This window comes from Jatropha curcas, chromosome 8, assembly GCF_041381405.1.
Source record: "Jatropha curcas cultivar XTBG-Jc1 chromosome 8, XTBG_Jcur_1.0, whole genome shotgun sequence".
In the NCBI taxonomy this organism is placed as follows: domain Eukaryota; kingdom Viridiplantae; phylum Streptophyta; class Magnoliopsida; order Malpighiales; family Euphorbiaceae; genus Jatropha; species Jatropha curcas.
In genome coordinates, this window is record NC_143158.1 from 3,474,803 (window position 1) to 3,494,062 (window position 19,260).

Here is a 19,260-nt window from a genome sequence, read left to right on the forward strand (position 1 = left end):
AATTTTTGTCATATTTTGTATTAAAATTAGATTTTGGGGAAGCCTAATTATAATAATTATGGAAAAGTAAAAAAAAAAAAAGGGCAAAATAAAAGGGAACAAACAAAAAGAAAACAACAGAATAACATGGAAATTGACATTTGGGAAGAACAAAATGTTGAGTACATGTGGATGGCCATTTTTATAAGACTACAAAACAGGCTGCTGTGTTATCTGTCTCTCACACAGTTCTGTGAAAAGAAAATTCAACCTTCCAATTTCGAAAAGTAAGCCTGCCCCTTCGACCTTTCAATTTCCAGAAGAAAGCCTGTCCCTTTGGGGGAGTTGACTGTTACTGACAGGAGTCAAAACCGTGGAGGCCATAACATAATTTTTGACTTAAAAAAAGTCAAAAGAAAGATCGTGAACAGCAGGATTCGAACCTGCGCGGGCAGAGCCCACATGATTTCTAGTCATGCCCGATAACCACTCCGGCATGTCCACAGCAATTGAGAAGCTCGTTAAAATATATATATTTATCTAATAAGTCATCTCACTTGATGCTCCATCCAGTGGAGTTTCGTCTATTATTAGTTTTGAGAATTATTTGTAAACGATTTGTGATCCATTATTAAAATGGCTCCGTTTCTTTCATTTTCATATGGCAATATCTAAAGAAAAAGTACAACAATATATATATAGTTTTTATGTTTTACGGACAAATATACTATACAAATTATGACAACAGAATATGCAAATCCTAGCCTCGCATCTTATCTATTTCTGCTACAATAACATAATGAGGATAGGACCATGTCCACTCTTAAAAACATTGAGCTTCTCAGATTCTTGCTATTCTTCTATTGAATTTGATATGACTGTATTTTCACAGCATCAACAATGATCAACCTGTGATCGCTATTTGATGCGACCGTTGTGGAGCTCAGCTGTCCTTCCTGTTTTAAGTGCATATATTTCATTTGAATCAAAGGCAATGCCTTCTCTAAGTTTGCGTCAACCAATCAAGACAATAGGAGGGAAACCATTGTATCAGCAGACTCAGGTCCATCGTTATTTACACTTGGTATTATCTTTTCAGGAGATACAAACTTCACAAATTCTCTAAGTTCGCTGAAACTGCAATGCTCACTATATGGAACTTCATACCTGTTACACAGTGAAGCAAATTAATCATGGGTTACTTGAAAGGTGATTTTGCAATTCCCAGAAACTTTATGCCAGGATGTGTTCAATAGAGATATCCTTTCCCATCAGTGCACTTCGAGGATGAAAAACTTATTTCAATGCTGTTTAAGCATTGCACAGAGGACTACTGGAAAATTGAGTAAAGCCAGTAGATTATGTTATAGGGGTTAACCGTTTACCTTATAATGGTTCCTTGTTGCCATCTTCTCCCAGGTGACTTCTTTTTCCCTTTACCAAATGTCCAACCAGTCGGAGAGAAAGCAACTATAAGACTGAATCGATCCTAAACAAGAAGCGGGAAGAATGCGATAAAATTACATCTTCAAAAAAAAAAAAAAAAAAAATACTAAGCTCAAGCACAAACTGATATTATCATTCTACTGTTAGCCTAACTAAGTGATAAGCATTTGTTGTTTTATATGTGAGCTGAAAGTATCTTTAGTGCATCAGATGTCTAGATATTTTCTTCTAATAATTGCAAACTTACAAATGTTAAAAGGGAATAGAAGGATAAGCTAGAATCAAGAATACCAGCGAGACACACAATAAATATTTTCTTGTTAACTGAAAAAACCAAAGCACGTTGACCTTTACCTAAGGAGCAAGTAGGAGTAAGCCTCCATGTGACATTGTAATTGGATAACCACGTAAGTGCCTAGAGCACTAGTCCTGGCAACTACACCCTTTGTGCTTTTTATCTATTTATTTCTAAAATTTGTTGTTTCATGTCCTATATCGAGTAACTCATTCCCTCTGGGATGCTTTTTATTCCTACAAGTAGAGTTTTGGAGAAATTGGACCTTAGCTGTCAAGTCAAATCCAAATGTCATAATTGAAATCTGATATTCAAAAAATGCAAAAAATATAGATTAGCTATCCTCACCACGTATTGATTGGATATGTGTTTCAGTCTTTTGAAGCTTGCAAGCGTCCACATAGGGACCACATGTATTTGGCTTTCTTGTTCATTTAATGTGAACCACTGCATGTCTTCCTTGGAGTAACCTAAGCATTCCAAAAGACGGAACTTTGCTGCAGTAACATAAACTTTTCTATGAAGTAGACGAGCAACCTCCAAGAACAGCCTTTCCTTTCCTTTTGCAAAAGTAAATAAATAAATGTGCACCAAAATTAGAGGTGGAGAGTGTAGGAGAGAAAAGTTGAAAAGGATTAAGTAGAGAGGAGAGAGTGTCTACCAATTGTGTAGCTTCCAATTAGAAAAAGAGTTCTGGGGTTGAAAGATTCAGCTTGAATGGCCTCGATGACAAACTGTATTACAGCCTCCTGCTTTGGAAAATCATACTGCAAGAAATCGTGAAACAAGATAAACTTCATTTTCCATATAGATCTTCAGTCAAATAAGGTATAACGCAAGCTGATGCTTTTCATTTAAGAAAGTGGAAGGATGAGGGATGCAAGATCAGTTATTGCTTAACTTTAGCTTTTCTAGTTCATATTTCTCATTTAGTTCAACAAGCAACTTTTGGTCAATAACATCAAGCTAAATTTTGGAGATCCCAAATCTAAGTAGTTTCCTAGTTGCAATGAGGTTGTTAGCTCCATTTTAGTCAGCTTCAAATCCAAGTGAGATAAGAACCTGGATCTTTTGCAGAATACTCCCATACATCAATGATCCATAACTGTAATTGTCTAAGTGGAAAGTTTAGTTTAACTAAATCTCCTTTACAGCATATTTTTTTTGGCAAGAGAAAAAGCAATTACTCAAAAGTGCACAGTTACCTGGGGATTGCAATATGTAGTATCAAGGATTAGAGTATGGATGCGACAAATTTGTAAGGCAGTCACGCTAGCCATGTTCTCACAAAAGCGGAAATCACCTGTGTGTAAAACGGCCTAAAAATTTAAACAAAATTTGGGATTAATCTAACAAATGATAATGGGATAACCACCATAATATGACAATGTCTTAAGAAGTCAATATGGAGCATACCTTACCATTTGGAGGTTCAAAGAGTATTATGATGGAACCTGGGCAGTGGTTTGCATCCAAGCATGTCACATCAACACCAGCGATACTGATCCTTTGGTTGAGAGGTAAAACTTGTAATTTGTCCCAAGGGATCCCAAGCTTCATATTTACAAGTCTTGCCGTGATCAAGGAACAATAGATCTTCCCATGACAGAAGGACCTTGTTAGCCCTTGATAATCTGCAAAGACCGAACACAAATGCATCACAAATTAACAATATAAACCCATACAGGCATAGGGAACATGCCGATATCATTTACAAAGTAACAAATGTTCAAGTGCACCTCACTAGTGTTTACTGTTTTCTCTCGAGAAAACTAAATGAATTTTTTTATTTCATAATGAATGATTGAGCATCAATCCGCAATCTGAAAACAAAAGAACAACCTATGCAATACTAGAATTTTGAAAGTTTGTTTGCAGAATGGCAGCCGGATCAGATGGGCAAAGCTGAATGGAATCGACAATGCAAGTGAAGCCCCTAGTTCACCTCCCTTAATATATATTGTAAATTGTAATATAGTTAAATAAGCACTAAAACAAGAATTCAAATTAAGATAAGATGTGTAGATTAAGGAAAAAATAAGAAAAGCTTTTGAAATTTGAAAAATGAAAAGCAGTTCTTTGCTGTACAAATTTCCCTTGTTTTGATATGGATATCTATCAAACTAAAAAAAAAAAAAAGAAATAAAATACAACATGAAGAATGTGGAACTGAACTTACGATCCATATGGAAGTGCGTAAGAAACCAATGGGAACAATCTCCTCTAAGATACTTGAAAGCATCCTGCAGACACAAAATTAGAACAAACTAAACGATAAAACCAGAAATACCGTCAATAACGGGAAAAGTAATAAGATATTCAACAGCTCCGCTGCTGACTATAACATAACATTTAAACCCACTCCAAAAGCTTTATTAAGTGCTGAATCTGAGTTGAAAAGCCACTTCATATAAAAAAAGAAATGCAAAATTATATCCACGATAATTTTTATTCAAATATGAAAGACTATTACCACTCGAAATGATGTCCCTGGTATGGTGCACCACAGGGGAATATCTTTGAGTTTTCTGTTACGCACAGAGCAATTTTTAGCCTTGTGTTTACGAACAGATCCTGGGTTACGCTTTTCTGCAGAGATGGTGCAAATTTTCTTCCTAGCAGTGACAGAGCCACGAAAATAATCAGTAATCAATTTGTTTGTAGTCGATTTACTAGTGTCCTCTTCAACAACTTTGGAAGCTTCCACCTGCATCTCTCCTTCACGGATACTCCATGATCCAACTTCAGTAGAGGCACGTGTTTCCCTGTATGTCTCAGTCATCAGATTACACCCTCTTCTAAGTTCACCAAGAGCATGCACAATCTTCTTCCTGGGGCCTAGTGCTGTAACACCTATGCTAACAAGATCCTGCAAAGAAGGGAAATTGAGCATTTATTTGGGGGTTTACATTCCAGGTTCAAGAAATAGCAATGAAACTGAAAATTAAAACTCCACCACAGTCTACATCAAGAAAAGCATGCATAGCAGGGGACTTAAAAGAGACACAAGCGTACCTCTTCTGTTAGCCATTTTAAAGAATCCCAATCAATTTCTTCCTGAATAAAAGCTTCCTCATATCTTTCTAGACCTAAATTTTGCAGCCATTTAAGTACAGGGGAAACATCAACAACTTGGCGTGGAGAATGAATAAGATCATCAACAGCTTGTGGCACAAAATGAGTTTCCCTGTTATTCCTAGCAGGAACAATCTGCAGAAAACATGCATGTTAAGGAATCAAGTCTTAAATCTCACCTTATATCCAGAAAGAGCTGGGGAGAATCTTTAGAAAGTTACTGAAACACCAATAATATCATGCAAAAATTACAATGCCTGCGGCCAATCTCTTGCTCAGATCAGTTAGCAGACAAAAATTTACCGCAGCCCTCTAAATTATAGTCATATATTCAAAAGCTGATAATATCCACTGAAGCTAGCCAGTAACTATATATGACCCCGTTCCAGAATTATTTCTACTTTGTGGTTGGTTAAATAGCTATTATAAATAATGAAACAGTCGTTATTCCATCTCATTATAAACCAGCAAATAAAGTGTTTAGCCAATTTTGAACCACTAATTAACTTGAATAAAGAACTAAATTATAAAACTTCCACATCTCAACTACCCAAGATAGTCCTATGCAATTAATCTTTAGACTCTGATAAAAGGCAGCAGTTTAATATTTTTTTAATCTTCCATTGCTCAAACGTAAGATAAATCAATAAAATGACAGAGAGTTACAAATAAAGAAATGGAAAAATGCATAAAGCTTACTTCTTCAACATTTTTCTCCTCTTTGTCAAGACAATCGTTAGTATGAACCAATCTAGATTCCTCGCTCAGATCCGAAATATCGATCCCGCAAAGTGGACACTGAGCCAAACAACCTCCCTCATCCACACCATTAGCAACCTTATTTCCCTCATTGGCATCATCAGTGCATAACTTAATTAACAAATCCAACTGGCCATCTTCATCAAGATCCTCCAATCCATCAGCTTCATTTAACCCAGAATGACCTACAGGATTGAGTCCAGTATCACTTACCGACCTCATTAGCCTAGCTTCTATCGAATTGCACAAATACCCAGTATTCATTTCCAGTCCCTCTTTCCTCTTATTACTTCCAGTTTCAAAACTCTTCTCTTGAAAATTCGCATCTTCATTAATGTTCTTGTTACTGCAATCGATGCTCGATTCTATCAAATCCAAGCTACAATTGTCATGGAAATTGAACTCCTCGTCCGTATCAGGTGGCATTTTCTGATTCGGTGCGGAGTAGGTTGGAGCGACGTTCTCCTTGCCGGAATTGATGGATATCTTGGGCTTTTTGGGCTGCCGGTGGCGATTATTGGAGGGTCTAAGTGGTTTTCTGGAAGTTGAAGTGACAGTAAAGGGTTGTTGCGATTGTGAGAGAGGGATTTGGAAATCATCATCGTCGTCATGCTGCGAGATTGAAAGAGAGAGAGAAATTGGCGGCGATGATTTTGGTTTTGAGGGCATATTGTGGGGTTTAGAGTTGCTTGACTGCTGTCTGCAGATATGTGGGCTTTCAAACCAAGAGGAGGGAAGGTGAAAATATTTCAAATTTGTAGGGGACCAATGAAGGTTGATGGAGTTTGCCGTTTGGCTGAGGCTCTGCTGCTAAGAAAACGGAGTTTACATATCAACGAACCTAGTGTATGTGTTTTTAGCGCTGTTTTCCCGCGGTCAAACAACGACATGTCGTGTCGGTCCGATAGATTTTTCTTTTTAGGGAAAGACATGTTGCCTTCTGATTGTTTTCGAAAGGGCCTTTTTTTTTTTGGTTGGTTCAGCACTTCGAATGTTTTATTGTACTGAATGAATTATTATTAATTCATTAAAATTAAGAAAGTGGGTATTACAACTCAACTCTTAAAATATATATTTACTCAGATAATAAGTTAAGTTGAATTCAAAATTTATTATATATTGATGGTGTGGTTCATGAGTTTAATTAAATATTATCAAATCAATTTATGTGCCAAACATGAATTTTAAAATAATTATTAAGGATGTACTCTTTTATTTTCAATTCATATAGTTTCTATAGAATGCTTTTTTACATATTTATAATTTTTTTTATAAAATATCATATCCTAATTATTCGAATATCCTGAATATCAATAAAACTAAATATTTGGAATTCAAATTGTTAACCGAATCAAGTTTGAGCATATAATATATTATCAATTGATTTAATAAAAAATTTTCATAAATTTTGCATGAACTACGAAAAGAGATAGTTGTTAAGAAAAGTTATTCATTCATCAATTTGGTGTGAGCTCTTGTATATTATCATCCTCATGGGTAGTGAAGTTTCAACATTGCTATAGGGAAGTAAACAAGGTGGCGAATTTGTCTCGCGAACTTAGCTGTTACAGCTGTTGTGGGTAGAACTGTTTTGCATCAGCCTCCTGCTGATGTTGTTGATTTGCTGCGGTGGGATTGCCGACAAGTGGCTTGGCCAGGGGTTGTATCTTTGAGTAGCTAGTGTTTTATTTGGGGTTATTCCCATCCTTTTAATCCGAAAAAAAAAAAAAATCTTATTTACAACAAAATATTTTTTTTAGAAGAAATCAAGCTAGAAATTTAATAAAAAAAAATTATATATAAATATGGGATACAGATCAATATATTTTTATATTTTTGTATAGAAAATCTAATAATAAAGCACTTATATAAAAGATAAAAAAAATACAATATTGATTTGAAGTATCTGATCGAGTTGACAGAGCATAATATTTATGCCATCGACGATCGCTTGCTCCACTCTTGGCTATTTATGGCCACTGTTCGACTCCATGGTCTTTCTATAAATTCGATCTTATTACCTTCAAATTTTTTAAAAAAATCAGCACTTATTTCCTTATAACTATTTAAATAATAAAAGACGTTATACAAAATTACCACAATAGTGACAACAATAACTCAAAAAAAAAAAAAAAAAGATAATTTGCAAAAAAAAAAAAAAAAAAAAAAAAAAAAAAAAAAAAAAAGAGATAACCATCGGTGAGACCTCACCGCGGATCGCGTGAAAAAAGATAAAAGAGCTTTCCGATTTTAGATTTATTTACAACAAAATATTCATTTCACAGCTGTAAGCAAAAACTGGTAATTATGGATATGCTCAAAGGTCAATGTATTGATGTGACAATGCCATATAATATTTATATATTATCAAAAATACATAAACGATGAAGCAGCGTTCGATTTAATTATTTTATATAATTGATGGTTGATTTCTATTAGAAATCGCCCATTCGTTAATTTGTGTTCTTATACTAGTGTCAATTACAATCTATTCAGTTTGTTAAAATTGACTATTTAGTTTTTTATATTTAATATATATATATATATATATTCTATTATTCTAATAATTTATAGTTATTTACACGACGTATTAAAGTATAAAATAAATATATTCATAACTTATGAAAATAATTATATTCTTACTGAAAACTTTACTGAATAATCCATTTAATCATTTCATTTCACTGATAGGTGACCGTCTCCCCCCTCTCTCTCTCTTTCACTTCACTATTAAAATTTTTTTTCCCTTCTCTTTATTGAAACACAAAATCAAATATGTAGATATAGGAAGGAGCTGATTATTGTCTCTTGTGACAATCTCTCTTTATATTTCTAGTTTTGAGGTAAATTTTTCTGTTTTTTGTTAAATAAATTAGAGATCTATGTTTATTATGACATAGATTCATGTTATTTATGTTTCTACTATTATTTGTGTTTTATCTTCATATTGTGTAGAGTTTATGATCTCTACATTTTATGTGGAGTTTTATTTTGTTGTTTGCATTTGTTTGGTTTATTTGGATATGTTACAATTTGTGGATAATTTTTTAACTATACAATGATCTTCGTCTTTTGAAATATAATAGTGCGAGTCTGGTACTGTGGCATGTTCCTTCATTCGATTTAGTAGTTCAAATCCTCTATGTTCATCATAAATAACTAATTCATGGATAATTACGCTATGTATAGAAAATTCAGGGAGTCCATATAATTAACAAATTTTGAATGTCCATCCATTTTATTTAAGTTCACCTATTTTTATTAGAATTTTTTATTAGATCAACAAAAAAATAATTATTTTATAAATTTTTTTATTTTATAGTTTTTTTTATATGCATGGTGTTAGATAGAGAGGGTTAAGTCATCCCTCTAATATTTATAATGATTTGAACTTTTTTAATGAAATTTTAATATTATCTTTAAAAAAAATAATCAGTCTAATCAACTATATAAAGGAAATGAAATTTGAATAAAAAAATGTAGGAAAATAAAAAAAATAGTATAGATGAATATTTTCTTTGTGATTTGTGGTTAAAAGGTGGAGCGAAAATTTATTTTTGCTACACAGTAGTTTGAAGGTTTATAAATTTAATAATTTGTGTTGACAAATTATAATTTATTATAAAAATTAGACATTATAATAACAATTTTAACCAATAAAATTATTTTTTAATTAAAATTATTTTCAATATCTATTCCGTATTATTGCTGCGCGCACAACTGACTCGATCCAAAGAAAGCAGAAGCAGCCGTCGAGTCTAGCAGAAGTTGACGACAGCGGCGAGAATAAAGCAGACAGTGAAGTTAACAACAAAAATAAAGCAAGCCAGCTATCGTCGCCACTGGCAACCAAGCTTTCAGATCCTCCAAATCGAGATCCTATCGGCGAATAAGCAACGGAGACTGAAAGCTCAAAAGTGACCAAGTAAGCTATTTTCACTATCAAGCGAGAGATTTCGTCTACATTGTATTGCGCTTCACTAGAAACTAATTAATTTTTGAATTTCTGAAACAGGAATATGTCCGCAGAGAAGAGTTGGTGCTTGGTCACTGGCGGCAGGGGCTTTGCGGCCCGGCATTTGGTGGAAATGCTCATTCGAAATGATATGTTTTTAGTTCGGATTGGTGATTTGGAGCCTGCCATTAAATTAAGTGCAGAGGAGGAGAACGGAACCCTTGGAGAAGCCTTAGAATCTGGTCGCGCTGAATATGTTTCCATGGATCTCCGGGACAAGGCCCAAGTTCTAAAAGGTCAGTTTTATTCATTTTCAATTCTACTTAGTGTGATTTACTTTATAGAGGAGATTAATTGCAAAACTATTAGATGTGTAGTTTTGAGGACATTATTTTTTGTTTTTGCTTGTATAGCTGTTGAAGGAGCTGAAGTTGTGTTCCACATGGCGGCTCCTAATTCTTCCGTTAATAACTATCAGCTCCACTATTCAGTCAACGTGCAAGGTAAGTTGCTTTTGATTTTGGTAGGTGCATTATTAACTACTATATTTTTTATTTCGTGTTTATTTTTGACGGTGATTTGCAGGGACAAAGAATGTTATTGATGCTTGTGTGGAGCTCAAAGTGAAGAGGCTTATCTATACCAGCTCTGCTAGCGTGGTTTTTGATGGGATCCATGGAATTCTTAATGGAGATGAATCCTTGCCATACCCAGCTAAGGTACCGACTTGATAGATGTTGCTAGATTTCTAAAGGTATTAACTTAACATGGGATTAATTATATCTTGAAATGGAGATGAGTCATTGTCTTATACTGTTTCAGCCCCTTGATTCATATTCAGCAACTAAAACTGAAGGTGAGGCCGCAGTAATCAAGGCAAATGGCACTAATGGGCTCCTTACATGTAGCTTACGCCCAAGCAGCATATTTGGCCCTGGAGATAGGTTGTTTGTTCCATCTTTGGTCACTGCAGCAAGGGCTGGGAAATCCAAGGTAAGTAGTTTTGCCACTTGTCAATGCAATTTATGTCTTGGATTGTTAAGACAGTGTAACGACGGCTTTGCAGAATGCAGAATGCTTATTTCAAAAGATTGACAACATAATTCAAAATCTATATATGTTTCTAAACATATTTTCTTGATGGCTACTCATAATGCTAACATAAGGTACAATTAACATTTGGCCTATTTTCAATAAAAAGTTCCACTGTTGATATATAAAGAAATTGTGACTTTTTTGTTTAGTTTGGAAAAGTTGGTTACCAAAAATTGTGGTTCAGATAAAAAAGCTCCACGTTTTGAGAGAGCATTGTGAATTTGAAATCACTTGGAGGAGACTATGTATGAAGTCTTCGTTAAAATAGGTTTATTCTGATTCATAATTTTATTAAAGACGTGCAAGGAATGGATCCATATTTTAGGAGCTGAAGCTTCTATTACATTTTCACCTTGCATGCAAAATTTTTCCTGTTGTCAGCCTATAAGTTTGGATGGCTAACAAAGCTCCTTTGATTGCTGTAGGCAATTTAACTAACAATTAAAATCGATTTGCAGAATTCATTTTATACCGAAAATTAATTTGTTCCCATTAGGTTATATTCTCTAATCTCTTTCGCCTGGTTCAGCTGCAATGAATGCAGTAATGATACTTAAATTGTTGCAGTTCCTATGAATTTAGTGATATGCATTCATGTTATGTTTTTGCATAAAATCTTGTCACTCATTTTATTTCTTTATTATTGTTTGAATAGTTCATAATTGGTGACGGCAATAACATTTATGATTTCACATATGTCGAAAATGTGGCACATGCCCACATATGTGCTGAACGAGCTCTATCATCAGGAGAGGATGTTGCAAAGAATGGTGCTGGGCAGGTACAATCCTTTTGTGCTTTTGCATTCACGTTTCAGTAGACAGTAATAATGATTATTATTTTCCTAGTGTATATGTGGAATTAGACTTTTTAGTGCATAATTCATAAGCAAGTTTTATTTACTAAAAATAAACCTTGTTCAAGTAATTGAAACTAAAATACCAAGTTCAACAGTTTGCAATTTGAACCCCCTTCACCTTCTCCAAATGCAAATCCAATACTCATTGAGCATAGATTTATGCATGCATGTGTTATCCCTATGAATTTGGCTTGCTTGTGTTACCTACACATTTTCCATGTATCATGGTTCAAGTCAGAGGCAGAAAAAGACATAAGAGATGCATCAGTCAATATGGTTGCATGGCAGAAACACATTCACTTTAGTTATTCATGACTAATAGACTTAAGAGATTTCTTTTTCCTGTCCATTTTGCGTATAAACATGACACATAAGGCACTGGAAACAAAACATTGTGTTATATTAATTCTCTACTTGGCCAACAAACCAAAACCATCGAACCTTGTGGACCAAAGTTGGGGGCAAAGAGGCAAAGCCGCTTAGAAGCTTAGCTCAATTTGTATACATACTGGGTGAAGATCAAAGTTGTTTCATTGGAATAAAGTGGTAATGCTCAATCAATTCGATGCGCATGGCTTCTTTTGAATCCATGTGGAATTGTTTGAGTGGGTTTGTTGGCTGTCATCTTACATCATCTTTCAACTTTTAATCCATAGCGAGAGAGTCAATACTAACGTAAAGCAAAAGTATTAAATTACTAAACTTTGACACTTTAGCATGTCATTTCATGAGGAGATTTGTATTATGGGCTTTATGTTAATCTGGACTCTGAAATTTCTCAAGAAATGATGGAAGAGGTTCTCTAAGAATAAACTTTCTCTGACATGTCTATTTTTAACACAGGCGAGCCAAAGAAAGATCTTTACCGTCTTATTCTCTACTAATTTTTGTTAAATCATGTCAATCCTTGCTTTCAAAATGTAATATTACATGTTAAACTGGGTACCAGAGCCTGTTTTTGGTGGCTAAGAGGAAATTGAATTTGCAGGCATATTTTATAACCAACATGGAGCCAATAAAGTTTTGGGAGTTTACCTCACTCGTGTTGGGAGGTCTTGGCTATGAGAGGTAGGTACTTCTTTTTCTTTCCCCTTACATGATTAATAGGATATAAATGTCCACAAGTTTCCTGCTTTGTATGAGTTGAGTATTTCTATATCTGCCTTTGCCCAAGTGATATTGTTGCTTTGATAATCTTGTATAGACTTGTGTATTGGTGGGCTTAAACCAAGGGTAATTTTTATTAGGTGATCCAGAGCCCAGCCTGGCACGGACATCTAGTATTTCATATTTCTTTGTATATATATAGCTATTCCTCTAGGCAGTTATGCCAACGCAATCAGCTCTACCCTGTCTTGGGCTGTTGACTGTAATATTTTCTAGAATTCTCTTCTGTAATTTAAAATATGTATTTTACCTAGATTGTTATTATCAATCATATTTTCTTATGATGAGAGATGGTCTTCTTTCTTCTTTTTGGTGCTCCTATTAAAAAAGGGGTGCTCTCCTACAATGCTTCATTTCTAGCTGGAATTAAAAATAAAAATCTGTTTCTTTTATTCATTATTGTTAAAGTTATATAATTGTCAATGCCAAATATCTTTTTCTCTGATCTAATGTAACTTCCAGGCCAAGGATAAAGGTCCCTGCTTTTGCTGTGATGCCACTTGCACATGTGGTGGAGTGGACATACAAGCTATTGGGCCCATATGGAATGAAGGTTCCGCAGTTGATACCTTCAAGAATTAGACTCCTCTCTTGCAGTAGATCTTTTAATTGTTCAAAAGCAAAGGATCGACTTGGCTACACACCAATAGTTTCCCTTGAGGTTTTTGAGTATTTTATGAAGATTTACTGCTTCTGCATCATGCTGCATCATGAATTATTTTCTATCTGACAAACTTGTTTGAAATATATTTGACAAACTTATTTTCTATTTACCTTGCTCTTTGTTACATTCCCTGCTTTAAGAGTTGGCCTCTGTAGACTGTAGCCTTTCTTGTTGCTTAGACATGCTAATATAATCTCTATAATTGATATGTAATTGATTTGAATGGTTATTCTATAAGATATTCTGACTTTCTCAGCCCTATCAGTAGAGTTTTCTTGTCTCTGTTTAAGAAAGCAAGTGGTTCAGACTTTGTTACAGCACTATTTTCCAATTTTATGGATTGACGACCCTTCTGATGAACAAATAAACCTGAAACTGTACATCATATTCCTAAATCAAACTCGTAGCTTGGTGGTTCATTTTTAATGCCGTGATTATGACTTTTCTCAGGAGGGTCTGAAAAGGACACTAGAATCATTTTCAGACTTGAGGGCTGAAAATCAACCTAAAAGAGAAGGACCATCTAAAGCTCACCGATATCTTGGAGGTGGAAGGGGTATGATTGTTCACTTCCCATCCATTCTACTACTTAAATGTATTTTTTTGTTGCTGCATTTGAAACACAAGTAAATTACACAGTGGGATGCTAAGTGCTGCACAGAATTTAAATAAAGATAAATCTTTCATTTTGGTTGCCCATAACTACCATTTTTCTTGCACCTCCACTATGTCTAGTTACTTCTGATAGGTTAAAAGACAAAAAGGCAATATTGATTATGCAAAAATTTTGTGAACTTAACATGGCCTACATCAAATATCGATTTGGTTTCCATGCCTAAATTGGTTCAGTTAGGTACTGTATGATTTTATTTTTCTTTAACATTAGCATAAAAGGATGACTGTTGGCATTGAAAATAGTTAGGACCCTGCTATGAACTATTATCACCTGTTGTTACAAGAACGATCTTATTTACTTTTTCATGTGTAGTCACCAACATGACCTTGTGATAGACAGTCCTTAAGCATTGACCTTCATATCACTACTCTTCCTTTATACAGTCAAGCTGGTGCTCATGTGACTTCTCAAAAATATCCTCTGTGCTTATATGTGTGTGAAGAATATATATTCTAGTTTTCCTGGATGTGATCGAAATGTGATTTATTGATCAACATTACTTGAAGGTTACTAACAATCTGCTGCCATTTGCAGTTGCTGACACCCTACTTTGGAAGGATAAAAAGCAGACATTGATGGTATTGTTAATTCTGATTGCAATCTACTACAACTTCATTACATCTCAGTCTACCATCATTACTGCACTTTCAAAGCTTCTGTTGGCGACATTAGGTTTCCTGTTCATCCATGCAAATTTACCTGAGAGAATGTATGTCTGCCCACTTTTTTATCAATTGTCAATGTGCAATCTACTTTTTCTCATGGAATTATATTTTATCTTCTAAGAGTACAACACTGATATGTCACTCTGTTCAATCACTGGATGATGCATATTTTTTATAAGGGAGGTGTGCTATGCATGTGCTTCATACTGTGTTATGAATCTTCCGAATTCTGATATAGTGGGAGAAAAAGAAGCTTTCTGATAATAGACTGAGGAATGCTAGATTCTATCTATTAATTGGATTTTCTTTTTATGCAGATTTGGATATACTATTGAAAAAATTCCTGTGTCATATTTTCATCTATCAGAAGAGAAGTCTCACCAAGTTGCTCTTTCAGTGGCTTCATCATGGAATTCTGCTATTAATGTTTTAAAATCTCTATGCAAGGGGAATGATTGGATGCTGTTCCTTAAGGTATTTACTGATATCCAAAGCAACCTCTTCAATTTGTTATTGTGTCAGTTTTTATTCTTTTGCTGTAGTGAAGTAAAGTGATGCAGAGTTGTCATTATAAGATCTGAACAGGATTTGAAGGTAAGTACTGCCTTAAGTAGGGAGAGAAAAGAAAACTGAAAAACTGATGAACCAATCTAAAAAAAATAAATGGTCGAATGAATTTTGCTTTCATTTTGCAAAACAGACAGCAAAAATAAATTGAATTGAGGTGCATATAGAAATATAATTTGTAATTCGTCTGAAATAAGTATTGGAATTATAATTTATTAATTACTAATAAAAAAAATTTTGTTCTAATTTTTTTAAAAATTTCAACTGTAAATCCTTACGAAATTGTAATTTATTGTGCTATCGAATTAGTATCGAAAATAACAGTATAATGGTATTGCAATTGAAAATGCATGTTTATATATTCTTTTAAATGATTGCAATAAATATTAGAAAATGAATTTGAGCTTAAAAATAGGCCCATTGTTGAGGGTCTCATTGGTGAAATTTGAGTTGACAAAAAAATTGAAAAACCCTGTAAAAATGGTTAACCGACATTGTGGTTTGGTTCAAAAAATACATCACTATTTTGTTAACCTAACCATGCCTATGAACATTTCAGTAACCTAACCATGCCTATGCACTCTGCTGGCTGATCAGTCTACACTTGTGCACATTGAAAGACCACATAGCACCCGAATATGTAATTGATTCTATAGCAAGTTACAGCCAACACACGTGATTCAACCTTTCAGATTACTTTAAAATTACTTGATTATACCAAGCGAAGTAACTAAATAAGTAACCTTTTTTTTTGTTTTATATTGCTGCTTCTTTAAGCTTTCTGAGTCATTCTATGGTAATCAAATAGGTTGTTGTGTCGCTATTGACTCTTAGCATCCTTGGAGCCATCTCTTTCCAGAGTTTGTTTGTTATAGGTACTCTCTCTCTCTCTCTCTCTCTCTCTCTCTCTCTCTCTCTCTCTCTCATACAGGTGTATGCAGAAGCAGATGCATATTCACACATGCATCATGTATGCCCGTGCACTTACACATATCATGTACAAATGCACATACACGCTCTTACCCATCTGCGCACTTACCTGTTAATGCATGCTTGCACGCATGAATACATGTATATGAAGAGTCGGAGTTGCTCCTTTTGTATACTGTTCTTGGGCAATCAATGGCAAACTAATCTTTTGGAAGGTTTGGTAAAGACAAATAAAAAGTTATGCCATTTTACATCAGAATTTAAAGAGCTGACGATTGTAAATAAAAATTTAATTCAGGGTCTTGTTTGGCCCACTGGATTATTTTCCACTGGAAATCGCCTTTATCTAGTCAGATGTTGGATAGAGATTGCCTTGACTGCCATTTGTTTTCTTGTCTCATTTTTTGAGCTTATACCTTTTAACTGTTGGTCGCTCACTGAAAATAATTCTGTCGGCTTTTTTCTGTTTCCATTTATTGCAGGACTTCCTGTTGCTTTCCTGGCGTTCTGTTTGTATGAGAAAAACGAAGAAGCAATTGATGGAATGTTCTTGGAAGCTCTCTCTTTTGGGTGCAAATTGAAATCTGATATATCTAAAAAAGTTGTTGGTGTCAAAAAGAATGAATGATGATTAGCTCTCCCCAAATCCTTTTCCTAACAAAGCATCTCTAATATCTTTTCCAGTACTTGTGATTATGAGGGCCCTTCACAAAATAGTTTCATTATTTGACATGTGGGCGTGTTACTTTTAGCAATCCTACTTGTATCAATATGTCCAAATCCCTTGTATAAATTCTCCACTTTGGTAACTGAGAGATGAGGGATGATATATATACACACTTTCTTGGAGAAATAATTGCATTTTTTCTTACTCATTTTCTTGAATTAGGATATTTATATTTTTTTATTATTTTTCATTTAAAAAGATAGAATTTAGTTTATTATATGTTGATGTATCAACTATGAAATTTAAAATCATCGAGGTGTGGTCTGATTGATTTTTCAACATCTTGTAAAAGACACAGAGAGTTAGAGGTTTCGAGTTAAGAGTGCTCTTTACTACAGAAGTTAATCATTAATAAATTTGGTGAATGTTATAGATTTATTCCTACTTTGTTGTTCATAATGATATTCCATAACTAATTTAGTGAATGTTATTTAAAAAGGAGGTCTATTAGTCTATAATATTATTCTGATCCATTGTATTTTTCATGTATTAAAAAAGAAAAACTACAATATTTAGAATCTGTGGTTGAAATTCATTTTCAACTTATAATTATTATCTTTTTTTGAATTTTGGTTTTTAAAAAATAATTAATTTAATTTAATTATTCTTTTAATGACCCAACTGTTTACATAAATAAGCCCATTAATCGTATGCCTGGGCTTAATTTACATGGGCCCATTAAAAAGCATCCTGTTAGCGAGTGGTTGTTGAATTTGCAGAGAGAAAATACAAAGCAACTGCCACGATCAAGGTTTTTCTTTTAGCTGATCGGAGTATAAGAAAGTAAAAGGGAAGTACAGTAGAGTTCGGCGCACAAGGAGGTGAGGTCTCGCTTTGCTTTTTCAGTTTTTTTATTTCGATTCCCCTTTCTAATTGCTGGTTATTTTCGTTGGATACTAGTGTTGTTTCAAAATTGGGTATTCAAGTTTTGAAATTGTAATTTTAAACCCTATTAAAATTTAAAGAGTTTACGTTACAAGGAAGTCTTAGGTTTCTAAGTTAACCTGAAGGCGAATCATGATGTACTAGGTTCCTAAATTAACCTGAAGACGGATCGTGATGTACTTGATTGGCTTTTTGAAAATATATAATTTTTTTTAGACAAAGTTCAATCTCATCTATATATCATTATAAACAATTTGGGCAAGCATAAAAGTTTGTAGCTTCAATTTTTTTTTTTTTTTTTTCTATACATGGCAGCTAGGAGTGCTTTAGCAATGGAAATATATTCTGGCATGAAGATTCTTGACGATTTAGATTTCAAAAGCTGGATGGATTGGAAACTAAATATGGAACTTGTCTTTGGTTTGATGGATTTAGACTTTGCCCTTCGTGAAGACGAACCCGAGAAGCCTACTGTCAATAGCTCTTCTTCAGCCGTACGCAGTATGAAAAATGGGAGAGAAGTAATCGATTAAGCCTTCTAGTGATGAGAAAGAAAATGCATGATGGTCTATATGCACTTGTTCCTGTGACAGACTATGGTAATAATGCTAAACAATTTTTTGCTGCCCTTGAGAACTTATTTCTGAAAATTGAGAGTGCTAAGCTCTGCGAAATGACTGAAGATTTAATAAGGAAATATGATGGCGAAGGGATTGAATATGACGGTGAAGGGAGCTAGTCCAACCGGATTCTAAGATTATCCAGTTTTGGCTATAGGTTGAGAAATGAAGGTGCACTGATTTTTTGAGGAACTGATTGTTAAATCAGTGATTGATTCTCTTCCTACAGAAAAGTTTATGAATCTCCGGACTATAGTCTCTCCAAGGAGAAATGGGGATTGGTTGACTTAATATGTAAGTGTGGAGAAGTAGAGAGTATGCACCGGATGATGAATAGAGATGATTCAGCTTCTTGTGGTAGAGAATAGATGGGCAATGATCAGCCAGAAGAAAGGATGAATGGGAAAAGGGACTATCGATGCTTTAGTTGCGTAAAAACAGGACATTTAAAGAGGGACTGTAAGCGGATCAGCAACCGGTAAATGTTTTTGATGGAAGGTAGAGGCCCAAGTGGATCTTTCAGGGATGTGTTTGTGTATGTATATATATTTATGTTGAACAAAGTTAAATAGATATGATAATCTACTTTAATCCTAATCTTCTTATTTACTTTCTATCTATGCTGTGTGTTACCTCATACTCTTTCAATTTGATGCTTCAAAGGATGTATTACATTCGACAAATGCAGAAAACCCTGAGTTGCCTTGAAATGTATTTGTCATACTTTGCCTGAGATTTGTCATTGCCACTTTCGCACAATGCAGCTAAAATGTTCGCCAGTAATTCATTGCAATATAGGGCCCAATATATGCAACATTAGGAAAGCACCATATGTTGCTATTTTACCTTTCATTTTGTCGCTTAAAGGGCACGTCCCAGTTTTGAACTCCTGGGAA

The 19,260-nt window shown here is 34.3% G+C and overlaps 2 protein-coding genes, 1 long non-coding RNA gene and 1 other non-coding gene across 6 annotated transcripts; 2 read left to right on the top strand and 2 right to left on the bottom strand.

The window, feature by feature from the left end:
* Positions 1–401: 401 nt before the first annotated feature.
* TRNAS-AGA (transfer RNA serine (anticodon AGA)) lies at positions 402–483 on the bottom strand. The gene has a single exon. It is a non-coding gene; the product is annotated as a tRNA-Ser (tRNA).
* A 168-nt stretch (positions 484–651) lies between these two features.
* LOC105638059 (sterile alpha motif (SAM) domain-containing protein) lies at positions 652–6,379 on the bottom strand. 3 transcript variants are annotated; one of them, XM_020680989.3, is made up of 10 exons: positions 5,495–6,378; positions 4,736–4,930; positions 4,194–4,589; positions 3,900–3,963; positions 3,142–3,354; positions 2,926–3,023; positions 2,382–2,487; positions 2,069–2,280; positions 1,365–1,468; positions 652–1,146 (listed from the first exon to the last, which is right to left on the bottom strand). In XM_020680989.3, exons 1-10 carry the CDS (start codon positions 6,221–6,223, stop codon positions 1,002–1,004), a joined length of 2,262 nt encoding a protein of 753 aa, XP_020536648.1. In that variant the 5' UTR covers positions 6,224–6,378; the 3' UTR covers positions 652–1,001. The 3 variants fall into 3 exon arrangements, with proteins under 3 accessions (XP_020536648.1, XP_012077167.1, XP_020536649.1); XM_012221777.4 differs by having other exon boundaries at positions 2,926–3,039; positions 3,137–3,354; positions 5,495–6,377; XM_020680990.3 differs by lacking the exons at positions 652–1,146; positions 1,365–1,468 and adding an exon at positions 1,500–1,956 and having other exon boundaries at positions 2,926–3,039; positions 3,137–3,354; positions 5,495–6,379.
* Positions 6,380–9,261: 2,882 nt separating this feature from the next.
* LOC105638060 (3beta-hydroxysteroid-dehydrogenase/decarboxylase) lies at positions 9,262–17,017 on the top strand. The gene is made up of 13 exons (XM_012221779.4): positions 9,262–9,479; positions 9,570–9,805; positions 9,923–10,012; positions 10,095–10,228; positions 10,332–10,502; positions 11,260–11,385; positions 12,452–12,531; positions 13,093–13,291; positions 13,745–13,850; positions 14,505–14,679; positions 14,953–15,109; positions 16,011–16,077; positions 16,615–17,017. The coding sequence occupies exons 2-13, from the start codon at positions 9,574–9,576 to the stop codon at positions 16,758–16,760; spliced, it is 1,683 nt and encodes a 560-aa protein (XP_012077169.1). The 5' UTR covers positions 9,262–9,479; positions 9,570–9,573; the 3' UTR covers positions 16,761–17,017.
* A 501-nt stretch (positions 17,018–17,518) lies between these two features.
* On the top strand, positions 17,519–18,980 carry LOC110009926 (uncharacterized). The gene is made up of 2 exons (XR_002284808.3): positions 17,519–17,680; positions 18,060–18,980. It is a non-coding gene; the product is annotated as an uncharacterized LOC110009926 (long non-coding RNA).
* Positions 18,981–19,260: the final 280 nt, after the last annotated feature.